Source organism: Erpetoichthys calabaricus, chromosome 3 (assembly GCF_900747795.2).
Source record: "Erpetoichthys calabaricus chromosome 3, fErpCal1.3, whole genome shotgun sequence".
Lineage (NCBI taxonomy): Eukaryota > Metazoa > Chordata > Cladistia > Polypteriformes > Polypteridae > Erpetoichthys > Erpetoichthys calabaricus.
Genome location: NC_041396.2, coordinates 187775845 through 187801482, shown reverse-complemented (window position 1 = coordinate 187801482; position 25638 = coordinate 187775845). Strand labels below are relative to the sequence as shown.

Here is a 25638-nt window from a genome sequence, read left to right as displayed (position 1 = left end):
CCACAAAACACATGTAGACTGGTTGGGCAAACTCCCATGCACCCTCCAGGACCCTGCTAAGGGTGTAGAGCTGGTCCACTGTTCCGTGACCAGGACAAAAACCACACTGTTCCTCCTGAATCCGAGGTTCGACTATCCGACGTACCCTCCTCTCCAGGACCCCCGAATAGACTTTTCCAGGGAGGCCGAGGAGTGTGATCCCTCTGTAGTTGGAACACACCCTCCGGTCCCCTTTCTTAAAGAGGGGGACCACCACCCCGGTCTACCAATCCAGAGGCTCTGACCCTGATGTCCATGCGATGTTGCAGAGGCGTGTCAACCAAGACAGTCCTACAACATCCAGAGCCTTGAGGAACTCCGGGCGTATCTCATCCACCCCTGGGGCCCTGCCACCAAGGAGTTTTTTGACCACCTCGGTGACCTCAGTCCCAGAGATGGGGGAGCCCACCTCCGAGTCCCCAGGCTCTGCTTCCACATTGGAAGGCATGTTAGTGGGATTGAGGAGGTCTTCGAAGTACTTCTCCCACCGACCCACAATGTCCTGAGTCGAGGTCAGCAGCGCACCATCACCACCATATACAGTGTTGACACTGCACTGCTTCCCCCTCCTGAGACGCCGGACGGTGGACCAGAATCTCCTCGAAGCCGTCCGAAAGTCGTTCTCCATTGCCTCCCCAAACTCCTCCAACGCCCGAGTTTTTGCCTCAGCAACCACCAAAGCCGCATTCCGCTTGGCCTGCCGGTACCTATCAGCTGCCTCCAGAGTCCCACAGGACAAAAGGGTCCTGTAGGACTCCTTCTTCAGCTTGACGGCATCCCTCACCACCGGTGTCCACCAACGGGTTCGGGGATTGCCGCCACGACAGGCACCGACCACCTTACGGCCACAGTTCTAGTCAGCTGCCTCAACAGTAGAGGCACGGAACATGGCCCATTCGGACTCAATGTCCCCCACCTCCCTCGGGATGTGGTCGAAGTTCTGCCGGAGGTGGGAGCTGAAGCTACTTCTGACAGGGGGCTCTGCCAGACGTTCCCAGCAGACCCTCACAACACGTTTGGGCCTACCAGGCCTGACCGGCATCCTCCCCCACCATCGAAGCCAACTCACCACCAGGTGGTGATCAGTTGACAGCTCCGCCCCTCTCTTCACCCGAGTGTCCAAGACATGTGGCTGCAAGTCCGATGACACGACCACAAAGTCGGTCATCGAACTGAGGCCTAGGGTGTCCTGGTGCCAAGTGCACATATGAACACCCCTATGCTTGAACATGGTGTTCGTTATGGACAATCCATGACGAGCACAGAAGTCCAATAACAAAACACTGCTCGGGTTCAGATTGGGGGGGCCATTCCTCCCAATCACGCCCTTCCAGGTCTCACTGTCATTGCCCACGTGAGCATTGAAGTCTCCCAGCAGAACGAGGGAGTCCCCAGAAGGTATGCCCTCTAGCACCCCCTCCAGGGACTCCAAAAAGGGTGGGTACTCCGAACTGCTGTTCGGTGCATACGCACAAACAACAGTTAGGACCCGTCCCCCCCACCCAAAGGCGGAGGGAGGCTACCCTCTCGTCTACCGGGGTAAACCCCAATGAACAGGCTCCAAGTCGGGGGGCAATAAGTATACCCACACCCGCTCGGCGCCTCTTACCGGGGGCAACTCCAGAGTGGTAGAGAGTCCAGCACCTCTCAAGGAGATTGGTTCCAGAGTCCAAGCTGTGCGTCGAGGTGAGTCCGACTATATCTAGCCGGAACCTCTCAACCTCGCGCACAAGCTCAGGCTCCTTCCCTTTCAGAGAGGTGACATTCCACGTCCCAAGAGCCAGCTTCTGTAGCCGAGGATCGGACTGCCAAGGTCCCCGCCTTCGGCCACCACCCAACCTCCTTGGTCCCTCTCATAGGTGGTGAGCCCATGGGAAGGGGGACCCACATTGCCTCTTCGGGCTGTACCCGGCCGAGCCTCATGGGTGCAGGTCCGGCCACCAGGTGCTCGCCATCGAGCCCCACCTCCAGGCCTGGCTCCAGAGGGGGATCCCGGTGACCCGCGTCCGGGCAAGGGAAAACGCTGTCCAAAGTTTTCATTCATCATAGGAGGTTTGAACCGCTCTTTGTCTCATCCCTCACCTAGGACCAGTTTGCCTTGGGTGACCCTACCAGGGGCATAAAGCCCCGAACAACAGAGCTCCTAGTATCATTGGGACACGCAAACCCCTCCACCACGATAAGGTGGTGGTTAAAGGAGGGGCTATATAAACCCTTGACACATATTTTTACGAAGTCACTGTGCACTGGGGAACTTCCGAAGGACTGAAAAATGGCAAATATCCTGTTCTACGAATAGGGTGACCAAGCAGATACAAGCAACTATAGACCAGTAAGCTTAATGTGCATCACGGGAAAATTAATGGAAGGAATTATTAAGAATGGGATTGAGCAACATATATCAAGAACAGGAGTTTTACTGAACAGTCAGCATGGGTTCAGAAGGTGGTCATGTTTTAGTAACATGCTGGAATTCTATGATGAAGCAACTAAAGGGTATGATCAAAGTGGAGCATATGATATTACTTATTTTGATTTTCAGAAAGCTTTGGATAAGGTGCCACATGAGAGGTTGGGAATCAAACTAAACAAAATGTGAGTTCAGGGTGATGTTTGTGGATGGGTTCACAATTACTCAAGACACATGAAGCAGAGGGTTATTTTGCGTGGAACTGGCTGATGTCAAGAGTGGTGTTCCACAGGGGTTAGTGCTAGGGCTGCCGCTATTTTTAATTTATATATTCCTATCCAAATCATATATGATTTGGATAGGAATATAAGTAACAATCTGGTTAGGTTTGCGAATGATACCAAGATAGGTGGATTGGTAGATAGTCTGGAATCCATTGAATCATTACAGAGGGACTTGGACAGCATACAGGCTTGGGGAGATCTGTGGCAGATAAAATTTAATATCAATAAATGTCAAGTATTTGAGTTAGGAAGTAAAAATGTTAGGTTTGAATACACAATGGAAAGGGAAAATGGAAAGTGAAAATTGAAAGTACACCTTATAGGAAGGACTTCCAGATAGTGTTCAGAAACCATTAATAAGGCTAACAAAATGTTAGGTTATATAGCGCGACTTGTAGAGTACAAGTCCAAAGAGGTTACGCTCAAGCTTCATAACGCAATGGTGAGGCCTCATCGAGTACTGTGTGCAGTTGTTGTCTCCAGGTTACAAAAAAAAAGGAGATACTGTAGCAGTGCTAGAAAAAGTCCAGAGAAGAGCAACTAGGGTGATTCCAGGGCTACAGGGGATGAATTATGAAGAAAGATTAAAAGAGCCAAGCCTTTTCAGTTTAAGCAAAAGAAGATTAAGAGAAGACAGGATTGAAGTGTTTAAAATTATGAAGGGAACTAGTACAGTGGATAGAGACTGTTAATTCAATAAATTAGGAAGTTTTACTTTACACAGAAATCCAAAGACACTAGGAATATCTTACCAAGTAGTGTGGTAGATAGGAATGGTGAGCTTGATTGAGCTGAATGGCCTGTTCTCGTCTAGATTGTTCTGATATATGTTGAGTGTAAACCAGAGACACAGGCAAAAACTGGTAAGATAGTTAATAACATGGTATATGTCTCCAGCCAGACCATAAACATAAAAAATTTTATAATCACTAATTGGTGCTTCTCTCAATCTCATCCTCTCTCTTTTTTGTTTTTGGTAAAGGGCTTTCATTACAGCTCAAGCCAGATTTACATTTCACAAAGATTAACTTCAGCAAATACTGACAGAGGGAACAAATTGTTCTCAACAGGAGACTGAACTCTGCCACTGTGACACAGAGGCCATTTATCTGTTCTCATCCTCCTAGATCTGAGTGCCGAATTTGACACAATTGATCACAATATTCTTAGAAATCGCCTTAGTCAATGGGTGGGCCTCTCTGGCAGTGTCTTAAATTGGTTTGAATCCTACCTGGTAGGGAGATAATTCTTTGTTAGTTGTGGTAATTACAACTCAAAGAAACATGATATCCTATATGGTGTTCCACAAGGCTCTATCCTGGGTCCGCTGCTCTTCTCAATCTACATGCTTCCGTTAGGTCATATTATCTCTGGGCACAACGTGAGCTACCACAGCTATGCTGATGACACACAGCTGTATTTACCAATAGCACGTGATGACCCCGATTCTCTTGATTCACTAACATAATGTCTTACTTGTATTTCTGAATGAATGAATGAATGAATAGCAACTCTCTCAAGCTAAATATAGAGAAAACTGAAATTTTAGTGATTGGCAATAATGGATACAATGAGGCTATTAGAAATAAACTGGATACATTAGGATTAAAAGTCAAGATGGAGGTAAAAAGCTTAGGGGAAACTGTTGACTGTAATCTGAATTTTAAATCGCATATTAATCAGATCACTAGGACAGCATTTTTTCACTTAAGAAACATAGCAAAAGTTAGACCTCTTATATCATTGAAAGATGCTGAGAAATTAGTTCACGCGTTTGTTTTCAGTCGACTAGATTACTGTAATGCAATCCTCTCAGGAATACCCAAAAAAGACAAATCGTAGAATGCAGCTGCTAGAATCCTAACCAGGAAAAGAAAATCTGAGCACATTTCTCCAGTTTTGATGTCACTACACTGGTTACCTGTGTCATTCAGGATTGACTTTAAAATTCTGCTTATGGTTTATAAAGCCTTAAATAATCTCACCCCATCTTATATATCAGAATGTCCGACATCTTATATTCCAAATCGTAACCTCAGATTCTCAAACGAGTGTCTCCTTAGAATTCCAAGAGCAAAACTTAAAAGAAGTGGTGAGGCGGCCTTCTGCTGTTATGCACCTAAAATCTGGAATAGCCTGCCAATAGGAATTCGCCAGGCTAATACAGTGGAGCACTTCAAAAAAACTGCTGAAAACACATTATTTTAACATAGCCTTCTCATAACTTCACTTTAATTTAATCCTGATATTATAATGAATTGGATATACAGAGTAACTATTCATGGTGGCTCTAAAATCTGTACTAACCCCTACTCTCTTCTGTTTCTTTTTCCGGTTTCCTTTTGGTGGTGGCTGCCTGACCATCATCATCAAGTCTTTCCGTGAGAACCCTAAATACAAAGAGGACTATTTCATTTATGTTAGGTAGAATGCCCAGAGGTGACTGGGTAGTCTTGTGGCCTGGAACTCCTGCAGATTTTATTTTTTTCTCCAGCCGTCTGGAGTTTTTTTTTGTTTTTTCTGTCCTCCCTGACCATCGGACCTAACTCTTATTCTATGTTAACTAATGTTGTCTTATTTTAATTTCTTATTTTGTCCTTTATTTTTCTGTTCTTCACTATGTAAAGCACTTTGAACTACTTTTTTTGTATGAAAATGTGCTATAAAAATAAATGTTGTTGTTGTGTTAGTTTAAACTGTGAGCAATCAGTGGGAATGCAAAGGCAATGCATTGTTTCCACACTCCCACAAAAGGCACCACAAAAATACAATGCTTTCCTATCAAAGACTTTTGCAAAAAAAAAAAAAAATACTGCACAGTATCAGGTCTTCTATACATTTAAGGCTCACAGTAATGTAACTGACCATTTACTCCTAGAGTACTTGCAGATGAAAATTCTGATCAGTCCAAAGCATCTGCTTAAGAGAAATCAGCAGTACTAGGGATACCAGAGATAGTGAATGTAACATAAGGGGAGTCTGAAAAGGGAAGTTTTTATACAGAGAGAGAAAAGCCAAGCAAAATGACACCTTTTATTGGCTAACTAAAAAGATTACAATATGCAAGCTTTCGAGGCAACTCAGGCCCCTTGTTCAGGCAAGATGTAAACATACATATCTCAAGAGTATTGTCTGCTTTTACTGCAGCAGGACACAAAGGTTTTGTTTATCCCTACAAAGTCAATCAAATATCATTTGGCAGGTTGGCACCTCCCTCAAAAAATTTTTTTTAAACTGAAAATATCCTATTACACTATTGTTATGATTATAAACAGTTACAACTTCTTAGTCTTATAAACAAAAGTTATATGCGGACTATATTTGGAAGAAGTGATTAATTTAATTTTGTACGCCGCGTACAATGGATATTTGTTGTGCCCTGGATTGGTTGAAAATAATTTTAACTAAAATTGTAGTAATTGACAGAGATTTCAGCTCTATACCACAGGGAATTTTGGGTAAACTAAACACTACACTGTATGGCAAGTCTTGCATTCTCTGTTCCTTTTTCTGAAGTTGTTACTGTATGTAGTCTTGTAAGTGCACAGGTTACATTAGTGATTAGTTAGGTTTTACACAAATGTATTCTATTCCTCTTTTGAACTTGATTTTGTCCTCAATTAAATAATGAAAATATTGTAAATGATATAAAGGAGGAGTGATTCACTTAAATACACTTTATTGCACTTATCTTTTTGTCTGGAAAAATCTCCATCATTTGCTCATTTTCATTTTGGTCTACTACCTCTTAAACATTTTAAGGGTTAATGGTGAAAGAAGAACCTCACTGCAATATGACATTGATGTTAGCAGACTGACTTTACACAGGTACCAGTTGGCAATAATTTATTTGAAGTTTGTAAAAGCTATGTTTTGTAAATTGCAATCCTTGGTTCTAATCTCGGCCAACTACAGTATGTGGGTAATTTCCATGATCTCCCTGTGAACTTTCCGGGATTGTTCAATTTCCTTATGCTTCCAAAAGCCATGCTAGTAAGGCTGAATAATATAGCCAGTGATTAAGTATAATCTGTGATAATTCTGAGATGTGTGAGCCGAATTGTTTTAAAAAGCAATAAAGAAATATGTCATGTTGTAGATTCTAGATGTACTGTACGTCTAAAAGGCTACCAATACATACTGATGGTGAAACTACAATGACCAGTGCCTCAGTGTTTAGAATTTTTGTTTTGTCCCTTTGTTTTTGACACTATATTTACATGACATTCTATAGTTAATATACAGTGCTATTGCATACTTCCCCCAGTTCATATTTATTGATTTATTTTGATCCCCACCCCCCCCCCCCACCACCATCATCATCATCATCACAAGTATCACTTTTTAAATCTGTTGTCTTGAAATATTACCTGTATGAGTTCTTAAATGTTTTTTTAACTGAGCGGCATCCATAAACCTTCGATGGCATTGTACACACTCAGGCAATGGCTTACCTAAAGAAAGCAAAAGGGAAAATTAAGTGTTTTTTTAATGAAAACACTAAAAAATTGTTGAAAGTTCCAAGTATCTTGAAATTAATTTTAGAATTCAGTTTATTTTTGTACAATGCTCGTCACCGAGTGCAAGCACAGAGTGCTGTGACAAGCTCTCAGGTAAAATGCAAATATAAAAATTACTAATGAGTAAATACATAAGAAGTGCCCATAAAAAGGTACCAGTAAATTGTGAACAATATATCTATAGTAGAGAAACGTTAGTCATACAAGTCATTTAAATAATAATAGATATCCTATAAAGTGCAATTTTTTTAAACATATTTTTAACCTTTCACATATTAAAAATTCATACTAACCACAAACATTAATTAAACATGTATTTTATTTACTATTAATGTCAGGAAGAAAGCCGAAACATTTTTTTCAATGCCTAAATATTTATTTAATTATAAAATATTAAAAAATGTGTACATATATCCGCTTTTTTGTAGATATTCTGACCAAAGTGGTTTACAAAGTGCTTCTTAACTGTCATAAATGTGCATAGAAGCTATATACTGTACACAGTTATTTCTATATTATACTGTTTAATCCACATTGGTTTGTGCTATTTTAAAACATCTAGCAGACTGCCCTCAAACCAATTAACTTTTGAGGTCTCGTTTCATTTTGCTACACACAGTTACTAACAGTAATACAGTAGTTGTAAATGCAGTCTTCTACTCCTGCAGTATTTCAAGTTTTAATTTGTACTGCAGATTATGCCAATTGAAATAAGAAAATTCTACTTAGTAGGTACTTGTGGAGAATGATGTGTGAATATACAAATATACCAAAATAAGGTGCACTTCATTTTAATATACATTTCTTATCAAAAGGGTAATATATTACTCTTCCAGGTTTATATGGTATAAGAGCATTGAAGCTTGCAACCAAACAGCTTTTAGTGACAAATATTTATAAAAACACCCAAATACACTATTTGCTAAAAATCAGTCCAAGATGGTAGTATTGTTGCAAAAATTAAAGCTACTCACTTATGTTACAACAATACTAAACATTTGATATTTGAAAGAAACAGATTTCCTTTCCAAAATCATCTAGAGAGAGGTTGGGAGCATTCACTGACAAAGTGCGTTGCTGCACTCACCACAAGATGAACCACCTCAGGATCCCAAATTAGGACCTGAGTGCAGCCATGCAACAAGTGATCCCTCAGCACCACACTAGTTTGAACAGAATGGAGTTATATAGTATTGTCACAAAATCATATAAGGAACAATTTCTTCTATATCATATCTAATTGTATAGGCTTTGTCCAACAAGTTACTTGAAGACATAAGTTTTTTTTTCTTCACTTTTACTCTTGTAATTTCTTATATCTAGAACTCAATGCCTTATAAATTATATTGTACTAAAACCTATATTTATTTAATTTTCACTTTATTTTCATTAAAACATTTAAAATACAATATTAACTGAATAATAGTACTCCCTTGAGTAAATACACAGGAGTCCAAACTCCAAAAAATATAAAAATGCTTTAGGATTTTCACTACCATTGGGTCATGACCTACTTTTTGGTCGCAGTTGGTCTTGAGTTTCTATTGTTCAAAATGGTAGTGGTTTGTGTTGGGTTGCTTCTCTGATGCCTGAACTCAATCCTGGTGCTTGATTTAGCAAGGCAGAGTACTCTGGTGATCATGTTGGATTAACCAAGGTGGCCCCCCACATCTTTAGAATATGCTTTTACAGTTTTTCAAACTTACCGTCATCATGAACCTTGAAATACCAAAGCGCTCTTCCTTCTGAACTGATGTTTTTATAGCAAGTTGTGCAAGTACTTATAGCATACCCTCTTTCATTTCCTCATTCCTAATAAAAAAGTATTCTTTGCTATATGAAAGTAGAATATTACATGGAATATAATTATATTAATCAACCTACAATGGCATTAAAAATCATTTCAAAAAGTATATCACTATAATGAAAATACAAAAAATATATACTGATTAAATGTAGTGTTAATGAGCAGTTTTTCTCTGAATTTATGCTGTGCATATGTTCCTGTAAGATATCAAATCAACTTACAATTTTTATCATTTTATTTAGCAAGTTCTTACAGATTGCCTATTATCTCATCGTGGCTAGACCGATGCAAGATCAGAAGTCACTGCACTTCTGATGCTTTTCTTCTATCTTCTACATACAATGATCAGTATGACAGAAGAGAGTAGCAAGAAATGTTGCTAAAAATAATTATAGAAAATGGTGATCTGTAAGGTAAAAAAATGTCTAAGTTTAGATGTTTACCAGAAAAACACAATACAAGCAAAAGCATTTTCCGAAAACTATAATATGAATGTGATGAAAACACTTCACACTATTGTACACCTTTTGGGAAACTGTGGTAGTGTAAAACAAAGCACTGCTGAAAAAAATATGTTAAAGAAAATTAGTACTTACCTGTATGCACTCTATAGTGACTCTTTAATTGCCTCTTCTGGCTGAAATTTCTTCCACACTGGTCACAACTGAAAGACTTCTGCTCTAAAATGCATTACCAATGTATAAAAATATTTTAATGATTAAATACAGCTAGTGGCATATTTTCCAGCTTGGGTATAGTTAATGTCATTCACTGCACCTTTAGTGTAAAGGCAATATTTAGTCTTTTCTACACACATTCATACAAACTACTTGATTCAAACTGAACTCTTTAAATACTTAACTGTTAGTTTCTCAAAAAGCAGGATAGAATCCATTTCAAATGTGGCCAAAGCTTCACATAATTAAAAGAATAAACATAAGCATTTTAGTATTATTATATGTATAAAATCACTTTAAACTTCATGGTTTTCACTTTAGACTAAATAATGTCAAGATCAAACATTCCTAATCTTTTAAATCTGACAGCAAACTAATGTTCTCACAGTTATGTTTGGATATCAGAGGGATGAGATTAATACATGTGTATATATATATATATATATATATATGCACTAGTGCTGGGCGGTATACCGGTTCATACCGAAAACCGTTTTTTATTTTTTTTTTATGATATGGATTTTTCTTATACTGAAACACCGGTTTAAATTGCCTAAACGACATTCGGAACGTGGCGCAGCGGGGAAACTGTTCCAAGTGGGGACCTTTTTCACTGCTACACCACCAAATAGTGGGCGGTAGCATAGGAATGCTGTGCGGTGAAAATGGACAGAGAGCCTGGAGATGCGTTAGTTTTAAAAGGTCAGATGTGTAAATACTGTTTCTATACTACTGGATAATACTGCAAGCCAAGTTGTACTTGTTTTATTTGTTTTCAAAACAGTGTAATGTACCTGGGTACTGTGTAATAGTGTGACGACATGTTGACTTTATTCTTGTAATTTGTCATTAAAGTAGAACATCGTAAACTAAACTTAATCGTAAAATGAATATTTAATTTACTAGATTTTCTCAAACCCCGTCATAAGTTATATAGCACATTAAATGCTTTGTGTTAAGTGATTCTTAAACTGACTTATTCTTGCACTAAGAGGAGGCGCCGGCAGCGATCGCCGCACAGAATACATTCACTTCATGATCTTCCTTCTCTCTGAACATTTAGAATGCTAAAATAAATACTTAATATAATTTTCATGGTGAAATGCATTAAAGCATGCATTAATCATATGGGGGCATGGCGGCGTGCCTGCCTTGCATTTGCATGTTTTTCTGGTGGGTTTACTCGGCGCTTCAGTTTCCTTTCAAAGTCATGTAGGATGTGGGGCTTTGTTGTGCTATATTGACACTGCTAGTGTATGTTTTGCTTGTATTCATCCTTCGATGTGCTGGCGACTCGTTCAGAGATGGGTGCAACTCTGAATGGATGGCATAATTAAACATGTAGAACGAAAATATTTTTAAAGTTCTGAACACTCCGTGGGCTAAGTTTATAACTAGTTTTAATTTCACAAAAAGACGTTTATCGTGTTGTAATTGGTTATGTGGTGAAAGAAAAAGGAAGGATAGGAACTGGGGTTTTGGTAGCCTACGTCAGGTAGAGACAGCATGCATGCAATAAAGATGGCCCACTCAGAAGAACATGCATTGAATTCTGTGTTGGTGTCTCCGACCAGCTGATCACAAACCCAACATTTACATAATATTTAAGTTAAACCTGTGCGATAGCCATTCATACATCCAGTTTTTTGGAGCCTCGTCACACCTGCCATAAAGTTCTCTACACTGAACATACACCTGGGGACCCCTTACTGTGAGGGAGCAGCACTACCGCCTCACTACCGTGCATGTGTAATACCTGCTTTAATGCATTTCATCATGAAAATGATATCAAGTATTTATCTTAGCATTCTAAATTTTCAGAAAGCAGGAACATCATGAAGTGAATGGATTCTGTATGGTGATCGCTGTCTTCTCTTAGTGCGGAGGAAGTCAGTTTAAGAAGCGTAGTGATTAACCACTGGGTCCGGGAACGTAACACAAAGCATTTAATGTGGTGCATTAATTTATGACGGGGTAAATTAAGTAATTGATTAAACATTGATTTTAGGAAGAAGTTTAGTTTACGACATTCTACTTTAATTATGAAGTAAACTATGAGAATAAAGTGGAAACGTCGACTTTAATCTCGACATAAATGGCGAGAATAAAGTGGAAATGTTGACTTTGTTCTCGACATATAGTTTGTTTTTTTCTTCCCATTATAGCTTAACTTAAAGCAAGGTCCATATTAATGCAGTTTGCCTAAATGATGGTTCAATTGGTAAAGATGTCATCACCAAGTTGCACTTGTTTTATTTTATTCTAATTTGGTGAATACAGTAATCCCTCCTCCATCGCGGGGGTTGCGTTCCAGAGCCACCCGCGAAATAAGAAAATCCGCGAAGTAGAAACCATATGTTTATATGGTTATTTTTATATTGTCATGCTTGGGTCACAGATTTGCGCAGAAACACAGGAGGTTGTAGAGAGACAGGAACGTTATTCAAACACTGCAAACAAACATTTGTCTCTTTTTCAAAAGTTTAAACTGTGCTCCATGACAAGACAGAGATGACAGTTCCGTCTCACAATTAAAAGAATGCAAACATATTTTCCTCTTCAAAGGAGTGCCCGTCAGGAGCAGAGTCTGTCAGAAAGACAGAGAGCAAAGCAAACAAATCAATAGGGCTGTTTGCTTTTAAGTATGCGAAGCACCAGGGCACAAAGCTGTTGAAGGCGGCAGCTCACACCCCCTCTGTCAGGAGCAGAGAAATAGAGAGAGAGAGCCAGAGTAAAACAAAGTCAAAAAATCAATACGTGCCCTTTGAGCTTTTAAGTATGCGAAGCACCGTGCAGCATGTCCTTCAGGAAGCAGCTGCACACAGAAGGTAGAAACGTCCCTATCGTCTAGGTGTGCGAACAGCCCCCCTGCTCACACCCCCCTACGTCAGCGCAAGAGAGAGAGAGAGAGAGAGAGAGAGAAAGTAAGTTGGGTAGCTTCTCAGCCATCTGCCAATAGCGTCCCTTGTATGAAATCAACTGGGCAAACCAACTGAGGAAGCATGTACCAGAAATTAAAAGACCCATTGTCCGCAGAAACCCGCGAAGCAGCGAAAAATCCGCGATATATATTTAAATATGCTTACATATAAAATCCGCGATGGAGTGAAGCCGCGAAAGGCGAAGCGCGATATAGCGAGGGATCACTGTACTGTGTAATGCACCTGGGTTTGAAGTCTTGAAGTAATAGTGCAACTATCAGTAATAATAGTATTATTTATTTTATTGTTATTATTTATTAGTTTCAATATTATGCAGTTTAATGATGATAAAGTTGTTTAAAAAGTCACTTTAACGTGTCAGTGGACAGAGATTGTTAACATTAACAGAAAGTGTAGTTGGTTTACAAAAAATATTTACTATTTATTCCTTTTCTAAGACATATTCGGTACAATACAATTTTTGACAAGCACTTCTGGATATTTTACTAAGTCTAAATGCCTCTTTGTGTGGTTGAAAATATGTTGTCAAAATTATAGTTTGTTTTTGCAAAATTTGTCCAATAAAAATGTTTTATTTTTTGACTGCATCTGTCATGCAATGTGATACCTTCTCCATTAGTGCCACCCCCTTGAAAACTATCACTTTATGGGGCAATGCAAAACTGTATTAATACTTGTGTGCACATTAAAATGTTTTTTTTTGTACAATGTACAATACTCTTGACAGTGGAATAGGTTATTCTTAGCCAGTAATTGCAGTGGAAAATGTGGTTAACATCCACTCATGCATGGGGGAAAAAAAATACAGTCGAATACCATGAAACCGGGATAATTTAGAAAAATACCATGATATAGAATTTTGGTCATACCGCCCACCCCTAATATGCACATATATATATATACACATACAGTAATCCCTCCTCCATCGCGGGGGTTGCGTTCCAGAGCCACCCGCGAAATAAGAAAATCCGCGAAGTAGAAACCATATGTTTATGTGGTTATTTTTATATTGTCATGCTTGGGTCACAGATTTGCGCAGAAACACAGGAGGTTGTAGAGAGACAGGAACGTTATTCAAACACTGCAAACAAACATTTGTCTCTTTTTCAAAAGTTTAAACTGTGCTCCATGACAAGACAGAGATGACAGTTCCGTCTCACAATTAAAAGAATGCAAACATATCTTCCTCTTCAAAGGAGTGCGTGTCAGGAGCAGATGTCAGAGAGATAGAAAAAAGCAAACAAATCAATAGGGCTGTTTGGCTTTTAAGTATGCGAAGCACCGCGGCACAAAGCTATTGAAGGCGGCAGCTCACACCCCCTCCGTCAGGAGCAGGGAGAGAGAGAGAGAGAGAGAGAGAGAGAGAGAGAGAGAGAGAGAGAGAGAGAGAGAGAAAAATCAATACGTGCCCTTTGAGCTTTTAAGTATGCGAAGCACCGTGCAGCATGTTGCTTCACGAAGCAGCTGCACACAGAAGGTAGCAACGTGAAGATAATCTTTCAGCATTTTTAGACGAGCGTCCGTATCGTCTAGGTGTGCGAACAGCCCCCCTGCTCACACCCTCTACGTCAGGATCAGAGAGAGTCAGCGCAAGAGAGAGAGAGAGAGAGAAGTAAGTTGGGTAGCTTCTCAGCCATCTGCCAATAGCGTCCCTTGTATGAAATCAACTGGGCAAACCAACTGAGGAAGCATGTACCAGAAATTAAAAGACCCATTGTCCGCAGAAATCCGCGAACCAGCAAAAAATCCGCGATATATATTTAAATATGCTTACATATAAAATCCGCGATGGAGTGAAGCCGCGAAAGGCGAAGCGCGATATAGCGAGGGATTACTGTATATATATATATATATATATATATATATTCATTGCATTCGTAGTCTGGGTCCCGACCTGAATTGTGTGGGTGGTTTGAATGCAACTACTCCGGACCTACAGGCTGTCAAATAAACGAACCACACGCCGTGGCGCAGCGTAAAGGCGCTTCGTCTCCGACGCTGATGTCTGAGGTTCGATCCCCGAGAGGGGAGCAGTAGAGTGTATACGCCTGATGTGCCCAAATGAGGGCGAAACACGTGTCCCGTACTCTCTGCATTATTTGACAGTAAACTATGCAATATTATATAAAAAACTTTAAAATATCATGTTTTCAAATATCCTCATTAATTCATGCTTTATTTGAAAAAGTTACATGTGTAAAGCAGGCTCTGTAATTACATATTCATGGATTCCTAAAGACAAATTCCAAAATTACCCTACAATATGAAAATCTGAAAGTTTGTCCAAACATAACTCTATCCTGCTTGTAATTCAATGCCAATAGTGTGTGCTTTATGTATAATTTAAGTGATTTGAAAAAATCACTTTTGTGTCTTTCTGGGCAAACAATAATTATGTCATCAAGTAAAAATAAGTATACTATATTAATTGATCCTAAAAAGCATATATGGATTTTAATCATGAGTTTATACATTACTGTAACAACTCTAGGGGTGAAAGATACAGTAGCAAAGAATGAAACGGCCCCTACTTTTCTCCTGGTACAGTATGTGCTCAAGCTTATTTGCTAAATAGCTATACCCGAGGCTATAAAATTGCAGGTCTACTTCACCACTCATTGTATTGCCTAAACAAGTCATTAAAACAAAACCACTTCTACCATAATAGCTTGTACAGCATTCCTTAATATAACAACATCAAAAAATTGTAGTGAATTTTCTTAAAAAAAAGATTTTACACTGCCAAAAACATATTCATTCTTTCACATAAAAATTTATAGTCAAAGTTTGGTGAATTGAGACCATAACTTCAGTTGACAGAAAGTGCTTGCACAGTGAAATGATTTGTGAAGAAAACCATAGATTTGTAGTTTATGTCAGATGAGTCCCCTAAAATATTAAGGACTCCCATTTTTTATTTACATTTTTCTCTTGAGAAGTTATCACACCTTTCCTTGAAACATGAAAAACATAATCCATAATTCCCCTGTAGATTTTCTAGAAAGCTATGCACAGAAGCACACAGGGAACTACAGCAGGGAGCATCCTAACCTTATAACTAATAATACAACAACTGGAACCTCTCAGTCTGGAGGAGAAGCAAATGTATCCAAAAGTTCTTCCATGTAAATTTAGTCTAAGGTAGAAATTCAGGATATTTATGTCTGCCATAATCATAATTGATTAACATCAATGTAAACCTATCATAACTGAAAACACGAAACACTTCAAATGTCTCCAGAACTGAACTTTCCCAGTAAAGTTAACTGTTAAATTTATACTCTCCAAAATTTCAAAGTTTGTCTGGTCTTTTCAGAGTTGCTAATCCTGATACCCACCATTAAAGAAGGTTTAAAAAAACCCTAAAAACATACCTGTGTGTAGGCTCATGTGTTCAACCAGGGAGTGTTTTGTTGACAAGGCCTTAGAGCAGACAGGACACTCATATGGTCTCTCCCCTGTGTGCATTCTCTGATGAACTAGTAGGCTATGCTTTTGGGAGAAACCTTTACTGCACTGTGTACATACATACGGTCTCTCACCTAGAATTAATGAAATAATAATTAGAAAGGATTTACAAAGAAAAAGAAGAATTCAAATATAATAAAAAGTGAATGTTTATTTTAAAAAACACTCCTTTTAAAAAAAAGTATTTACATAATAAAGCTTTGTCTTCCCTGTGACCCAGCTTAGGATAAGCAAATTTGAAAAGTGGATGGATGGATGGTAAGCTTTGTCTGTTATTTAGTGATTGACAAATCAAAGTAAGTAAAAAAAAAAAAAAAGAATCTGACAAATAACCCTTTTGAGCTGCATGAATCAAATACACACACATTAAGTACATCAAGTGTCAAAATATTTCAACCAATTAATAATGAAAAGTACACAGATTTTAAAAGTTAATCAAAACCAATGGGGGTATTATAACAGATTAACCAAACCATTAGTTTCAAACTATGTGTTATAGAAAAAAAAATTAAAAACACGCTCTGGATACACAGGTTTGGAAAACGGATGGAAAGAAAATCTAAAAAAATGATTAGGCTATAGTATAACTTACATTACACTAGAAACAACTACAAAGTTTTGTAGAAATAGAGCATCACGTGAAAACTACTGCACCTATGTGACACCACTATTTACTAAGACATTTCAACGAGAAGCAATTTTATTAATAAAATTTGTTTTACCTGTATGTGTTCTTTTATGGATAGTTAAAAAGAGATGGTTCTTGAAGACCTTTCCACAGTCTTCACAACGTGCCTCTGTATCAGGATATTTACGTTTCCTCCCTCGTTTACTGGATTCTCCTTGCTCCAAGGAATCCCTTTCCAGTCTAAATCCCTTCAGCTTGACAGGTGTTTTGATCTTGCGATTGCTGAAACGACTGCGCATAATAATTTTGCTTTGAAGCATATCACTGCAAACCTCCTCTTTCTTGTCCTGAGGTGGCTCATAACTATTTATTTCATCCATGTTTTTAACTTCTGACAAAGTCTCTTGATTTTCAAATGGTTTATGTTTATTTATTGCAGCATTTTCCTTGATTAAACCTTCACATTTTCTTGGTCTTCCTCTCTTTTGTTTTATAACAACAATATCAACAATCTTTTGGTTGGGTATTTCTGTCTTGCTGCTTTTCATGTAATCTTCATAGGCTTTTACTAGATCCTTAACCATCAGGACTTGGGCCATGGCCAAGATCTGCTCAGATGTTGTTTCTTCCATCAAAACACGGCCTGTGTAAATAAACTCTAGCACTGCACCAAATGTTACAGCAGACATCCCATCCAAAACATAGATAGAATGGCCTGTCTGGGTTTCACTGCCAACCATCGCTGAAAAATACTCACTGCTTGCTGCTAGCAGTGCTTTATGTGCTTTATAGGTGGTTTCTTCCACAATCAGTGTAATATCACACAGAAATTCATTTTTCCTATGCTCCTCAAATTTGTTTAAGACTGTGTCTTTATACTCTGCAGAACAGATTTTAAAAGAGGCAATTGGGGTATTCAGTGAGGATTCGGCCATTGCTTCATATAGTAGCTAACACTTGCTATAATCAGAAAAAAAAGAGAGATATTCATAGGAACAAAATAGCACCATTTGATTCATTGATAACACATTTTAACTGCACTATTAATTAGAGCATAACAGATATATATTATATACATACACACACGCACACAGTACACATGCTGTACATACACACACACACACATACATGACGCCTGTATTTTTTGCACATTTTGTTATGTTGCAGTCTTATGATAAAACCTTTTAAAATTCATTTTTCCCCCTCTTCAAACAACAGTCAATACTGCAGGATGACAAAGTGAAAAATAAAGGGGACTGAATACTTTTCAAAGTCACTGTATGAAGATACAAATACAATATTGAAAGTAATAAAAACAGAGTTATGCTTTTTGCTTCATACAGACATATTAGGAATAATATCAGTTTTTATATTTGAATTAGCCCATTTTCATCTAACAAATTACTCTGTTAAGGAGTTAAACACTAAAAATGTGACAAAACACCTGTGTACAATTAATGCAAATGCTTGAAGATTTAGCCATGTACAGGGGTGGATAATATAACCAATATAAATAATAAAATCAAAATTCTTATACATGATCTATGTATTTGCTATAAATTAAGGATGCTAGTTTTAATTCAGATTAAGTCAGTACAAAATGCAGAACATATTGTGTCAACAGCAGCAAAGATTAAGGCATGTGAAAGCCAGCTCGGCACAGACAGACCGACACCAGCACTTTACCAAAACACACGGGTTTATTTACACAAATATGTCCCACACAGCACTCCCAGCACCAATCACCCTCTTCACGGGCCTCTCTTCCAGTGTCCATGGGCCGCCTTTCCTCTCCTCACGGGAGCTTCATCCTGCTTCCGCTCCCGACTCTAGCTCCCCGATTGTAGGGAAGCGGCCCCTTTTATTTCCACCTGGATGTGCTCCAGGTGCTTGATGATGTTATTCCGGCATCACTTCATGGTGTAGCGGAAGTGCTGCCCTTGCACCCGGAAATACTCTGGGCGTTCCTGAAAGGTCCATCCTGCGCCTTCCCAGGTGTGGCGGAAGTGTTGATCTCCCAGGCTCCACAATGCCTGGGGCGCCTCCAGGCGGTGGCCACGGGCCCCAGTGGGCTTGAGCCTCCTTGCTCTGTCCCCATGGTCCCCTCAACATCCAGGGTGGTTGCCCCCTCGTGGCCCGGGTGGACATATAAGCCACCTCCCGGTCCTTCTAGGCGTCCCTGCTGGGTCTGAAACCCCAGCTTTCTGTGACAGGCAACAACAGACTAACCCATCTCACAAAACCTGCGCCTTATAATAGAAGTACAGCTGTATGCTGTGTAATATATTTAAATGGGTTTCTCTCATTCAGTGCTGCTACTGCTTACAGTTTAAACACCCATTGTTTGTATGTGCCAAGCACAGGCCCTGCAATTAAATGCATCTCACTCAGCAATAGACACCTTCCTCTCATTTCTGCTATGATTATTTGTTTCTGTTTTATTAAAATTGAACTGGTATTGAAAACAAGTTTGGATATTCAAGATGTTTATATATTAATAATTTGAAACCTATTTAGTATATAAAAGAAAACAACTATGGATACAACCAAGCATAAGTTGTCACTCATATTAAACAGTATATCCTTATTTTCTGATGGATTGGTATTTTTAAAAATTTGCAAAGATAAATATGAGAAATAGGGCGGCACAGTGGCGCAGTGGGTAGCGCTGCTGCCTCGCAGTTGGGAGACCTGGGGACCTGGGTTCGCTTCCCAGGTCCACCCTGCGTGGAGTTTGCATGTCCTCCCCGTGTCTGCGTGGGTTTCCTCCGGTTTCCTCCCACAGTCCAAAGACATGCAGGTTAGGTGGATTGGCGATTCTAAATTGGCCCTAGTGTGTGCTTGGTGTGTTTGTGTGTGTGTGTCCTGCGGTGGGTTGGCACCCTGCCCAAGACTGGTTCCTGCCTTGTGCCCTGTGTTGGCTGGGATTGGCTCCAGCAGACCCCCGTGACCCTGTGTTCGGATTCAGCGGGTTGGAAAATGGATGGATGGAAATATGAGAAACACTACAGAATGTCAACTGTTATTGCAGGATTGATTTTGTACCATAGTATTGTTGGAAAAATAAATTCCTTAAGCAACCAACAAAAAATGTAAATTTCTATTTCATTGTTTTAATGCGTTTTTTTTCATTAATGCAGAAAACTATCCTTCAAAAATCCCTTTCACATATCTAGGCTAAGGGGCAAAATTTGCTGGTAATTTGCTAGGTGGAGGAGATATGAATGAAATCAAGTATCCAAGTTAAGACTCAGCATATCTAGAAGACAATTACTTAGCAAACTTATTGTTGAGACCAAAACCGTGTACAACTTCTGAATGGCTACAATTAAAATATGCTGACAATGATGTTAAATGAACCAATTCTAAAACAGCCACACACAAGAGTCTCTGACTAGCTTGACTATTTAAAAAATGTTTTGAAATATTAGTAATTTGAAAGTTGTCTGGAAGTTGAACACATTCTTAAAAAAAAAAAAAAAGACTTCATTTAAGCCAAGAAAGAAATTGTTGAGACTGGTTACCTCTCCGTGTGCTAAGGCACCACCTGCTTCTGCTCTCAGCTGTTTTTTTCCATCAATGAAGAGACCACTGGCAGTGGCAGAGCAGCAGTGAAATCTGAGGATGCACACTTGAGGAAAATGAGCTTTGTGCACCCTCATATTCTTTCTACGTCATATTTGGCTCAGCTCTTTCTTGGTTTCTCTTTTTGTAAGACTGTTCATGTCTTGAAAGTCTATTTGGTTAAGTGCACTGTGCAAAAAAATGATAAATAAAATGAACATACCCAGCTTTCCAACCTTTTTTTTTTTCTTTCCAAGAATGATGGCTGTCACAGAACTTTATTTCCTTTCAAGTTTGTGACCTTCTTAGAAAAATTACACTAACTTTCTGAAATAGTTAAGCTAACCTGGAAATGTCCCCAGTTGTATGTGGAAAAAGACTCTAGAGCTTATGTAACTGTACATTAAAGGTGCAGGAAATCTTTGGTGTCTATAATGCCTCTCACCCCCATCTTTGTTAACTTTAGTTTGTTAGAATTACTGACTGACTTCAAGATGAGAGAAAAAAAAAAACTCATTTTCTATCTATTGCTGACTAATGATGTATTCAAAATACTCATACGGTTTCCTTTTGGCTGTTTCCATAATTCTGTTTTCAATGTTTGTCTGCCAAAGTGATCCAAATTACAAAGACTAGGGACCCCATTGCATTTATTTCCAGAGGAAACACAACAGCACAGCCTAATGGAGTATCTTGAGAAGACAATTACAAACCCTTTTCTGGAGATTATAGCCCTTACTGCTATTAATGGGCTTCAATGGATGTTGGAAAGATACAACAAATATGAACATTGAGAGTAACTTCCTAGTGACCTATAATGAGCTCCAAATCTTGGCAAAATTTTGCTCATCGATTTTTGCAATTTGCTGAATAATATTCAGTTGTACCTGCTGACTTAAAAGATGAAAGATCAGCATTAATTCAAACAATATTCTGTAGTAGGTTATTTTCCAAAACTGTTAACACATGAACTCTGTTCCCTTACCAGTATTATTTCATACATAAAAGACAGATGAACGTCAACAACCAACTTCGCTATTGTACAATAAATTTTAAATGGATATCAAACAGCAGCCAATTTCTGTGCTCATCAATAACAATTAAAATGAACTACCATATACTGTACGTTTTTCTTTTTATTATTTTAATGGGGTTAAAAATTATGATTTAGGAGTATTTCATTATTTTGGATGTTTTATCCCCAGATACCCTGTATTAGCATATAGGGTTTTACCAGTCTAAGAGTTATTGCAGACTCTAAACAATAGGAGTTTCCTCACAACCTGCTGCATTGGCACACACTGTCAAAATTAACTTTAAAGAAAGGATTCAGATTTGTTCGGCAACTTAAAAAAAAAAATCTATAAAGTCATCAGTTATGTAAATTCAGCTACTCATTCTTCAATCACTTTCAGAAATAAAATGATACCCAGTACTACAAAGAACTAGGATGGGCCTTGTTGTCTTCCAGCCATCTACTTCAGTTCCAAATAAGCATACTGTACTGCTACATTTTGCTAACAGAATTTGTCATTTACAGTAAGCGTATCAGAGACCTTGGCATTACAAACTAGTAGCCACAGCATCACAGGGCTATCAGGCTGCAAATACTTTTGTGGAATAACAATTACTTAATTCATGTTTACACAAAGCAATATTTATGGTACATTGAAATAATTGTTATTGTCCAATACAATTACTAATGTGGGTTAGTTACATAGCCCACTTATCTGGTTGTAGTCGATCCTGACAAAAATATTTGGATCAAAACGCTACCTCTAAAAAGGTACTATGGATCTATTGACTATATAATACTCCAGAATACTAAACAAATTCCAGTATTTTCTGTTTTCCATCCATAGAATTTCTTGAAAATGTAATCATACCCTTTAAAAATGTTCAGAGGATGCTTTTTATTTGACGAAAGTTTTAAAGATTCTGAACACTTCTGTAAAACTCTACTTGTGCAACAGCAGTTTTTCCTCTTAAGCATCGGCCGTATAAGATGGTAATGAGTTTGCAGACATTAATATTACAATCTTTATTTCCTTTGGCTCTGCAAAAAATGCACAAATTAACTTTAGCATGTGCTTCAATTCAGAAGGCCTGCTGAACCATCAGAAATACAAGAAATTAAACCCATTCATAAACATACAATTCAAATGTTTGAATTCAATGATTAGAGTTCATCTAAAGAAATTCCGAAAGAAGAAGAAAAATGTTGATTCCTGAACATGTCTTGATTCTTAGGCGGACAGGAACAATATATTTACATTTTATGAATCTTTTAGCTGGTTAAGACACTTTGTCGGCTAAAATATTAAGTCTTCAGATTTAATGCACACAAAGCACTAAAACCTTACAATCAATCAACCGTTTTCCCCACCTAAATATACACTTGAAACAGCAAAACCACGCACAACTAAAAATATCCCCAGTTATTGGTAACCACCTTACTTCAGACTTACGAGTAATAACGAAGTTTTCAATAGCCCATATTTTGATTTTAGAAAAATAAGGAACACTGCAGAATAATTTAATATGTATTAATGCTATTCTATTAACAGAAAAATATTGGAAACGGGCTTCTCCAAATAGACGTTTAAACAGCTGTTTACATTCAAGTTATTTGGGGTCCTCTAAATTAAATTTCAATATCGACTTTGAACCTTGCCATCATGGTATATGTCTTCCACGTGGATATTATTTATTGCAGCGAGATGAGCCATAGCGGAACGTGACGGAAACAAACAAAAAAATCTAAGCTGGAGGCGTTCACTTAAACATGCTAGCCCCTTCTCGTATCCTGTAGTTTAAACAGAGCGCCATTGCCGCAACCAGATCCACTACACAGCACTGGGGCAGGGGGCGTAGATACGTCTACAGACTTGGAAAACAATTCCGCGAGCTGACCACCTGCGTGGCAGTACCGTCCTGGACACGTAAAACAGATATTCCAATCGGTGGTTAAGTAGCTATAAAGAAAAAAAAAATAGATACAACGCTTACAGGACCCTTACCTTCTATAGACCTCGACGCACATAAAGTCTCGCGATATTTCCCAGACGGAAGTAGGGGACAGGGCAAGGGTGCCTTTTTGACGTACTAGTGAGAGGTGGGATTAATCCGCAATTCCAAAATTTAACAACTCTTGAGGGCTCTTGATGGAGTAAAAGCACATTGTAACGGATTTACAGCTACAGATTCAGCTAGCTATGTCACTTTTTATAAACTGCTTATTCGCAGTCCTACTACATATACTCTAGCAGCCAGGCACTTATTCTAACAGCAGTGTTATAACATGAAGTTATAGTGTTTAAAAGGGTATGCAAATATACAATTAGGTTTTTTTATTATTAAACTTGTCAGAAATTCTAAATTGAAGACTGCCTAGTTGTTAACTTTACTAGTAAAATAAATGACAAATTTAGAAAACTGGCACATGCTGCAGTGTCTGGAAGGGCGAAACGAAATTCATCAAGTGAATCGCATTGTTCTACTTTAATTTATTAGTGTCTGCTTAGTGTTAAACAGAGAACGGTCCAGCAGCAAACCTCCGCGATTCACCAACTCCACTGGACAACCAATCAGATTGCATCTTTATGTCACAAGGTTTAGACTGTGGAGCACTTGATAGCAATTCATTGCTCAGTATTATGTCACATGATTATGTAGTGCCACACCTTTGGACAGCCAATAAGATTGCGGCTTTTGTCATACGATTTAGGGGCACTTGGTCGTGGTAAATTCTTAAATTCTGTTTAGAACGTATGTATGCTTTTATGTTTGGGCTCAGAAAGACACGAGAAAACTAACTTTGTACGTGGAGAAGTATATGGGAGAACAGGACAAAAAATAAACTGTTAAGTGCATTTTCAGTCTGAGTAAAAGTCAAGATTCCTAAAATGTACTTTTCTACAGTTAAGAGTGGTAGCAATATTAGTAGTATTAATATTTTCAATGGTCACTATGATATTCGGTCATACACTTGTACATTTTATTTTCAGACGTACAATTCTATCATCAAAATGGGACAGACACCCACTGTGCCCCAGCGTGCCAAATGCTGTAGTTTTGGCCACTGTCCTTTGTATCCTGTGGGCAAGTATACACCAGGAAACTTCACAGGCGCAACTGCATTTTGAGGGGCACATTTCAAAAGTAGCATTGCCCACAAGTAAGCACAAGTTATTTTATCTTATTTTTGAAAGTTTTATCTTAATATGTCAGCTTCTGTGTAATGTGGTACTGGCTGTTACTTTATTTTTCTAGCTTTTCAAATACTGTATGTTCTTGCTGTTTGGATTGCAGACAAGAATCTCACTGTCATTGCTACTTGTGCATAAACACAAGCAAGCTTGAAAATAAACGTTCATGCAACATGGACAGGTTTAGTAAATGGCAATAATTACAATAAAAAGAAACTGAAGTGTGTCACATTTCTAGACGTATAATACTTTAAGCTTTATAGTGGAGTAGAGGTTAAAAATGGCAGCTCTTCAAGATTTAAGCCTGACTATGGAATTAGACAGAGTTGTCCTCCGTGTTTATTTCTAGTTGCTTCGGTGCTTCTCTCTGCATTTGTCACTAATATAAATTACAGAACTGTATTGTTGATGCTTACCCAGTCTATTTACTTGGGCTTGAGACCAGTGCCATCTGGGCTGGTTTGCCCCTTGGTGGCTCGGTCTTGAAGGAAAAGGATTAAATTTGGGAGCAGGTGCTGGACTGAGATGAATGGAAAGGGACCATCAAGTACATAGGCCCGCACACTGAAATGGGAAGAGACGAAGAGGAAGAAGATTGTTGATGAAAAGACAGTCATCAGTCACCAGCCAGTGACACCATATTTTTCTTCTGAAATTGTTATAGCATTAAACTTCATAGAATATTACTCCAGAGTATCCTGTATGCAAAAGAATGTAAATTAATTATGAGCTATTGCCCATTAGAAACTGAGTTATTACATTTATGATAATATAATTCACCTACGAATATACATACATAGTCAAACATTCTCGGTCCAATTTAGGGTCACAAAAGCCAGGGCCTATCCTTTTAACACTGGACATAAGACAGGAAACAACTCTGGACAGGGGATCAGTCCATCAGAGGACCCACTCCTGCACACACCAACACACACACAGGGGTCAATGTGGAACAGCTGATTTACATTACCTGCACATCTTCAGGGAATGTGAGAGCAAAACCAAAGTGCAACACACACTAACACAGGGAGAACATGCAGATGTTACACAGGTAACAACCAGGCACAGGAATGAAACCCAGATCACTGTGA

The 25638-nt window shown here is 38.7% G+C and overlaps 1 protein-coding gene across 3 annotated transcripts in view; it reads right to left on the bottom strand.

Annotated features, from left to right (window-relative positions):
* zbtb24 (zinc finger and BTB domain containing 24) overlaps positions 1–23543 on the bottom strand; it is a 33904-nt gene extending 10361 nt beyond the window's left edge. Inside the window, exons 1-5 of one of the 3 annotated variants that reach the window (XM_028797603.2) lie at positions 23360–23543; positions 16870–17735; positions 16054–16221; positions 9657–9740; positions 7104–7187 (exon numbers count right to left, since the gene is read on the bottom strand). In XM_028797603.2, coding sequence (XP_028653436.2) covers positions 7104–7187; positions 9657–9740; positions 16054–16221; positions 16870–17710 — 1177 coding nt within the window. In that variant the 5' untranslated portion in view covers positions 17711–17735; positions 23360–23543. Of the gene's footprint in view, positions 1–7103; positions 7188–9656; positions 9741–16053; positions 16222–16869; positions 17736–20299; positions 20537–20562; positions 20629–23359 lie in introns of those variants that run through there. The other 2 variants (XM_028797606.2, XM_028797604.2) reach the window with 2 other exon arrangements.
* Between the last annotated feature and the right edge of the window lie 2095 nt (positions 23544–25638).